This window comes from Nicotiana tomentosiformis, chromosome 6, assembly GCF_000390325.3.
Source record: "Nicotiana tomentosiformis chromosome 6, ASM39032v3, whole genome shotgun sequence".
NCBI lineage: Eukaryota > Viridiplantae > Streptophyta > Magnoliopsida > Solanales > Solanaceae > Nicotiana > Nicotiana tomentosiformis.
Genome location: NC_090817.1, coordinates 85,435,899 through 85,443,629, shown reverse-complemented (window position 1 = coordinate 85,443,629; position 7,731 = coordinate 85,435,899). Strand labels below are relative to the sequence as shown.

Genomic DNA, 7,731 nt, shown 5'->3' with positions numbered 1-7,731 from the left:
GTTTTTATATGAGAGGGCCCTCTTATGTTTACGGTGTTCTTGTAGAGGACGTCTCCTGCTCATTACGGCACTAGCATTTGAAGTACTTGTTTAACTTTCAAATGATAAAATCATCTCATCGTTCAGAAAAGAAACAAGATATGAATAAAAGGACTTTACTTTATTCCTTCCATTTTCAAAAAGTACATAAGCATTCGTTATGCTAAAAAGAAATCTCCATTTCTTGTGGCTAACTTATACAACTTGTTTCTACGGGGTTGGCTGCGCAGTCCCCAGTCTTGATGACATAACTATGTTTCTGGTTTTCATATTCCGGTCGATGTGGTAGTCATTCATTGTTCTGTATCCTCATATCATTCCTCCCAGTGTTCGAACGCGAAGAATGCAAATTGGAACACTGGAAGTTTTGCACCTTCGAGGTTTACTAATGAATTGCTAGATAATCTTCAGTTCGGTAACAAACTTTGCTTCCCCTTAGGAATTTGTGCTATCGAGCCAAATACTATTTAACAATCCTCTAGTGGTTTGCACTTGTTAATGGTCGGGTAACCTTTGCTTGATAGTAAACTCAATTTCCCAATGGGAGTTTTGCTATCGAGCCAAAGATTATCTAACCGCTCCGGAGTGGTTCTTCGCTTGTGTGTCTTGCTATTAAAGGTCTTATTACTACTGTCGAAACCTTTTTCGTAGTATACTTTTCGTTGCTTCCTCGTTAAAAACCTTGCCAGAAAAACTCAATTGGGACAAAAACTGGACTAAGGGAAATAAAGTCCAGCACATACTTTCAGTACAGGTGGTGTTCGTCAGCAATAATATCTCTTGAGGTGTGACACATTCTAGTTGCTTGGTAACTTTTCTCCATCTTGATTCTCCAACTCATATGAGCCTTTCTCGGTGACAACTAAAACCCAGTAGGGGCCTTCCCAGGTTAGACTTAGATTTCTTGCGTTGAGTTCCCGCTTGTTTTGAGTTATTTTCCTTAGAACCAAGTCTCCCACTTTGAAATAACGGAGGTTGGCTCTTCGATTATAATATCTTTCCATTCTCTACTTTGGGGCTGTCATTCTTATATGCGCCAAGTCCCTGGGCTCTTCGAGTAGCTCCAATTTGACTAACATCGCTTTGTTGTTCATCTCTTCCTTGCCAGGAAATATCTCAAGGTAAGCTCCTACTTCCACCGGGATTAAGGCTTCTGCTCCGTACACAAGGGAGAAAAGAGTTTCTCCTGTTCTTGATTTAGCCGTTGTTCGGTACGTCCACAACACTCCAGGTAGTTCCTCAGGCCATTTACCTTTAGCCACTTCCAACCTCTTCTTGAGATTTTGTATAATCACTTTGTTCGTTAATTCCGCTTGACCATTTGCGCTAGGATGATAGGGCAAAGAAGTGATTCTTTTGATTTTCAAGTCTTCAAGGAACTTTGTGATCTTTGCGCCTATAAAATGTAGCCCGTTATCGCAAGCTATCTCTTTTGGTATTCCAAATCTGCAAATTATGTTCTCCTACAAGAAATCTACCACTTCACGTTCACCGATCTTTTGATAAGGACCTACTTCAACCTACTTAGAAAAATAGTTAGTTAAAATTAAAAGAAATCTTACCTTACCAGGGGCCAATGGCAGTGGTCCGATGATATACATTCTCCTCTTCATGAACGGCCATGGAGATAGAACTAAATGTAATGGTTATGTTGGTTGATGTACTAGTGGTGCGTAGCGTTGGAACTTATCGCATTTTTGCACGAAAGCTTGGGCGTCTTGTTCCATTCGAGGCCAATAATATCCTGCCCTTACCAGTTTTGGTACTAAGGAATCTGTGCCCGAATGATTTCCACATATCCCTTTGTGGACTTCTCGCATAACATAATTAGCTTCGGACGCTCCCAAGCATCGGGCCAGCGGGACTTGGAAAGATTTCCTGTACAATTGGCCTCCTTTGAAGCTATATCGTGATGCTTTGGCGCGCAGCGCCCGGTGCGCCTTGGAGTCTTCGGGAAACTTCCCGTGCTCGAGATAATCGATGATCTCATTCATCCAGTCCCAGACCAAATTAGTCGTATTTACCTCATAGTAGCTATCTGCATCTAGATCCGAGTGCATGAGCTGTACTACCGTCCAGGAATCCGATCCCTTCATTTCCATTGATGAACCTAGGTTAGCTAATGCATCTGTTTCTAAATTTTCCTCCCTCGGGATATGAGTAATCGACCACTCCCGGAATCGAGCAAGTAGAGCCTGGACCTTCACTATGTATTGTTGCATGCACTCCTCTTTGGTCTTGGAGATCCCGTAGTCCTGATTTACCACTAGCTGGGAGTCACATTTTATTTCTATGACCTCAGAGTCTAGTCTCCTGGCCAGTTCAAGTCGTGCAATTAAAGCTTTGTACTCTGCTTCATTTTTAGTTAAAGGGACCATTCTTATAGACTGCCTCAGGGTTTCTCCCGAAAGCGTGGTTAATACTATGCCAAGCCTGAACCCCTTTACATTGGAAGATCCGTCCGTAAATAAGGTCTAAAACCCCGATGTCGATTCTAACACCATCACTGCTTCTTCGGTTTCTAGAGGCAGCAATCCCGGACTAAAATCGGCCACAAAGTCGGCCAAAACTTGTGACTTAATCGCAGTCCTAGGTTTATACTCTATGTCGAATTCACTCATTTCGATAGCCCATTTGGCCAATCTACTGGAGAGTTCGGGTTTGTGAAGGATATTCCGCAGGGGGAAGATGGTCACCACAACTATCGGGTGACATTGGAAGTAAGGCCTCTGCTTCCGAGTGGCGACTAGCAGGTAGCGAGTTTCTGCTCCCGTTAAAATCCTACTAACTTAATAAATGGGAGATTTCGTACCTTCATCCTCAGTGACTAAAACGGAGGTTACCGCTACCTTGGAGACTGCTAGGTAGACCAACAGTGTTTCACCTTCCTTCGATTTTGATAGTAACAGAGGGCTTGATAAGTACATTTTCAAATCTCTCAAAGCCTGCTGGCAATCAGGGGTCCATTCAAAGTTGTTTTTCTTTTTGAGCAGAGCGACGAAATGGTGGCATTTCTGTGATGACTGGGAAATAAATCTACTCAAAGCAGCCAATCTCCATGTGAGCCTTTAAACTTCTTTCACGCTTGATAGCTGGTCCGAGATGTCTTCGATGGCTTTTATCTTATCGGGGTTTACCTCAATCCCTCTTTGTGATACTAGAAATCCTAGGAACTTGCCGGAGCTGACCCCGAACGCGCATATCTCGGGGTTAAGCTTCATGTTATGCTTTCTTAGGATGTCAAAAGTTTCTTGCAAATGCTTAAGATGATCACATGCGTTCAAAGATTTAACTAGCATATCGTCTATATAAACTTTCATGGTTTTACTAATTTGTTTTTCTAACACCTTGTTTACGAGCCGTTGATAAGTTGCTTTGGCGTTCTTTAGCCTGAATGGCATCATATTATAACAATATGTGCCGAAATTCATTATGAACGAAGTGTTTTCCTGATCCTCCGGATTCATCTTAATTTGGTTGTACCCGGAATAAGCATCGAGAAAACTCATTAACTCGTGCCCGGCCGCTGCATCAACATTTGATCGATGTTTGGCAGTGAGAATGAGTCTTTTGGCATGCCTTATTCAAGTCCTTATAATCTACGCACATGCGAAATTTACTATTTTTCTTAGGAACTACTACTACACTAGCTAGCTAGACTGGATACTTACCTCTCGGATTTAACCGATATCAAGTAGGCGAGTTACCTCTTCTTTGACGAATTTATTCCTGGCCTCCGCAATAGGGCGTTTCTTTTGTATTACCGGAGGGATGTTGGGATCCAAGCTTCGCTTATGTACGACCACTTTTGTTGGGATACCTGTCATATCTGCATCCGACCACGCAAAACAATCGGCGTTGTTCTTAAGAAATTCAATAAAGCCATACCTGAGTTCTGGTAGCAGTCCTGTCCTCAAGTGGAATTTCCTCTCCAAGAATTTTTCAAACAAAGCAACTTGCTCGAGTTCTTCCACTATGGATTTTGTTGCATCCGTCTCTTCCGGTATCTGAAAGTATCTTGGCACTTGATAAGATTCCGACGCTTCTCCCTCCTAGTTAACTTCACTTGATTCAGGAGCAGGCGTCGGTTCCTTTAATTGCTATGCCACATGCTCCTTCCACTTGCTACTGGAGACCGAAATCGCATTCATCTCCCTTGCCGTTGGTTGGTCGCGTTTTATCTGTTTGATTCCTTCAGGAGTCGGGAATGTCAGCAAGTGATGATATGTCGATGGTACGACTCTCATCTCGTGCTACGTTGGTCTTCCTAGAATAATGTTATAACCCATATCACCGTCCACAACTTTGAAAAGAATCGTCTTCATCACCCCTTCGGCATTCGTGGGTAGCAGGATCTCTCTCAGGTCGTCACACTTGCGAGGTTGAATCCGGCGATGAGTTTTGTAGCCGGAATGGTGCTTCCAAAAAGTTTGACTTGCTCCAATACCCTCCATTGTATAATATTGGTTGAACTTCCTGGATCCACTAGAACGCGTTTGATTTTAAAATCTAGTACATTTAAAGAAATTACCAATGCGTCGTTGTGCGGTAGCAACAATCCGTATGTGTCCTTCTCCGTGAAAGTGATATCGTCTTCAGCGACTTCCCGGAGTCTCTTGCTATGGGTTATTGATACCTTCATCTTTTTTGCTTCCAAGAAGATAACCCCGTTGATCTCGTTCCCCGTGAAGATCATATTGATCGTCTGGCACGGGGGATCTTCTCCTGCTTTCGAGGATTCCGCGTTATCACGGTTGCGACCGTAGTTGTTCTTGGCCTGGTCACTTAAGAATTCTATGGGATGACCATTTTTCAGTAGTGTTTCCACCCCGTCACGCAAATGTCGACAGTCCCCAGTCCGGTGGCCATTCATCCTGTGGTATTCTCACCACAAATTGAGATCCCTCTAGCTGGGATCAGACCTCATCGACTTTAGGAACCATGCTTATTTAATGTTCCTCATAGCCGATACCAGTTCTACTACACTGACGTTGAAGTTGTATTCTGATAGCCTGGGGTAGGAAGGATCCCATGTACCTGACGTTTCCTTGTCCTACAATGATCTATTGTTCCGACCGCAATCAATTCTTCTATCGGTAATGAACCTGTCTGCCGATCGAAAACCTCTGCCGCATCCTTTGGCCCATTCGTAGGGCAAAAATTGGCCCCTCTAAGACCGTGTATTTGTCTTAAAATCGTCTTTTCATTTTTCTTTATTCTTCTCTCGACCTTTTGCCGATGAAGGGAAGCCAATATGATCATCTTCAATACTTATCTTAGACTCGTACCGGTTGTGTACATCCGCCCAAGTCGTCGCTTGGAACTCAAGCAAGCTTTCGTTCAATTTCTGAGAAGTGTCAGAACTTCTCGGATTCAGACCCTTGGTGAATGCTTCAGCAGCCCATTTATCCGGAACAGCCAAGAGCAACATCCTCTCCTTTTGGAACCGGGTGATGAATTCCCGCAGCAACTCGGACTCTCCTTGTGCAATTCTGAATATGTTGGCCTTTCGGGCCTACACCTTTCTGGCCCTGACATGGGCCTTAATGAAAGAGTCCGCGAGCATCTCAAAGGAATCTATGGAATGCTCTTGTAACAACGAGTACCACATTAAGGCTCCCCTCGTGAGAGTGTCTCCGAATTTCTTCAGCAAAACAGATTCAATCTCGAGGGGAGCTAAATCGTTCCCCTTCACCGCCGTTGTATAGGTGGTAATATGCTCATGAGGATCTGAAGTTCTATCATACTTCGGCACGTCGGGCATTTTAAATCGCTTCGAGATTAATTCTGGTGCCGCGCTTAGTGTGTACAACAATTGAGTATACTTCTTTGAGGGCGACCCTTTTACCACTAGTGGTGCACTCGAGATTTAGTCCATGCGAGCGTTCACTTCCCTCATAAACCGTAAGAGTTCGCTCTTGAAGGGATCGTTCTCGTTGTTGGGGCCAGATTCGCTCCCCCAGTCCTATTGAAGCCAACCTCGCCCCTCGGGGTGTTGTTGTCGATCCTTTGCGTTGTTTTGATTCGCGGGAGAACCGGGAGGAACTGGACCTTGTCCATTCGTGTTATTGGAAGACCCCGACAACTCTTACTTCAGCTCCGTCATAACCTTATCCTGTCATGTGAGATGGCCTAGAATGACCGCTTGTTACTCTTGCAGGACCCTTACCGCTTCACCAACATGCTCCTCTTCAGCATCATCGGGAGTCGCCTCCCGAACATGTCGCGGGTACTGCCTGCTGTGGACCGGCGTAGCATAGTTTCCCTCATTGCGAGTGTCACTAACTGAATCCTCGTGATGAGGCTGGTCTCCTTGGGCCTCAAGATTGTGTGTGTTGTTAACACCATTATCTGCTATTGTTGTGATTTTTTTCTAAGACAAATAATCAAAATACGTTAGTAAAATAGGCAAGGACAACTTAATTACACGATTGTCTAGGCCCCACGGTGGGCACCAAACTGTTTAACCGTTTACAATTGAATTTATACGTAGTTTCTAGACAAGTGAATTAATTCGATCCTGAAATAATACATGAATTGAAGAAATATGCGATACTTAGCCTTGAAATGTAGACAAAATAGTAGAAATAGTAATTCCAGGAGCAGGGTCCGGACACAACAGTAATGAAATCAAGAAGTCAGATGGTAAAATTGTATAAAGCTTTAAATTGATTATAGCGTAAGTTTTTCAGAAAATTTCCCCTTTACAATGGTGACAAAAGCTCATTATTTATAGTTGCACCTAGGGAATAAGGTCCTAGGATTATGCCCTTCTTTAATGTCAATTGTGAGGGCCATTAAAGAATGTGTAACGGTGAGCATAAATGACAAATTCTTTATAACGGGCAATGTACTAAATGCTACAGAATATTCTCCATTAAATGCTATTGGGTGGCAGACATTTATTTATGAGCATCATTCTTTCCGGTAACAAATAGAACAACTGTCTTCGGTTTTAGATATCCTCTGTCTTTGGCTCCATGTGTCATTCTCTTATGCAATTATTTAGCATAACATATTTTTACCCTATACACCTGTCATGTTAAAATCATGAGTCCGCCTCTACTTCGAGCAAGACAACCTCTATATGTTTTGAGGCAATGTTTTAATAAGTGGAACTTTCGTCGTATGCACACTATACGTTTCTAATTGTCATACAAAATATTTTCCTCTGCTAAAATTTGATTAACGTTTGAATGTATTGCTAAAATTTGATTAACGTTTGAATGTATATGGTTTTTTATGGAATTTTAATTTGTTTCTCTATAACTTTATATTTTAATCATGATTTATTTTAAAAAGTACTAAAATACAAGATCTAAGATCCTACGCCCTAAGTTTTGGGAATAATGCATACTCTAAAAATAGGAATATGTGTCATTCAACGTCTCTACTTGCATCTTGACTAAGATATAATTATTGCCTTCACCAGTTTCTCCGTTTAGATGGATTCCATCCATATCTATTCCAATAGTAAAAGAGGGGAAAAAAACCAGGTGGAGGAGAAATAGATTCGTATAATTACATGGAGGAGAAACAGAACTTTTGAAGTGATGCTAACATCTCAAATATTTGACCTTCACAAAAATGAAATGTGACAGGATTTCAACGTGGTATTTGTTTGGAGTACTACCTTTTTGTTTTGCCTTTTTCCAGTACTAATCAGTTGAATTGATTGAATGTTGCTATTTT

At 42.3% G+C, this 7,731-nt stretch overlaps 1 protein-coding gene across 1 annotated transcript; it reads right to left on the bottom strand.

Annotated features, from left to right (window-relative positions):
• Positions 1–1,046: 1,046 nt before the first annotated feature.
• LOC138894344 (uncharacterized) lies at positions 1,047–2,417 on the bottom strand. Its single transcript, XM_070179035.1, has 2 exons — positions 1,924–2,417; positions 1,047–1,485 (listed from the first exon to the last, which is right to left on the bottom strand). The coding sequence occupies exons 1-2, from the start codon at positions 2,415–2,417 to the stop codon at positions 1,047–1,049; spliced, it is 933 nt and encodes a 310-aa protein (XP_070035136.1).
• Between the last annotated feature and the right edge of the window lie 5,314 nt (positions 2,418–7,731).

Excerpts from the sequence above, each read along its gene's own strand:
- LOC138894344 (XM_070179035.1), bottom strand. The coding sequence starts at position 2,417 with ATGGTCCCTTTAACTAAAAATGAAGCAGAGTACAAAGCTTTAATTGCA. Across the intron at positions 1,486-1,923 it reads AGCTTCAAAGGAGGCCAATT|ATTTGGAATACCAAAAGAGA; the intron begins GTACAGGAAATC and ends CATAATTTGCAG.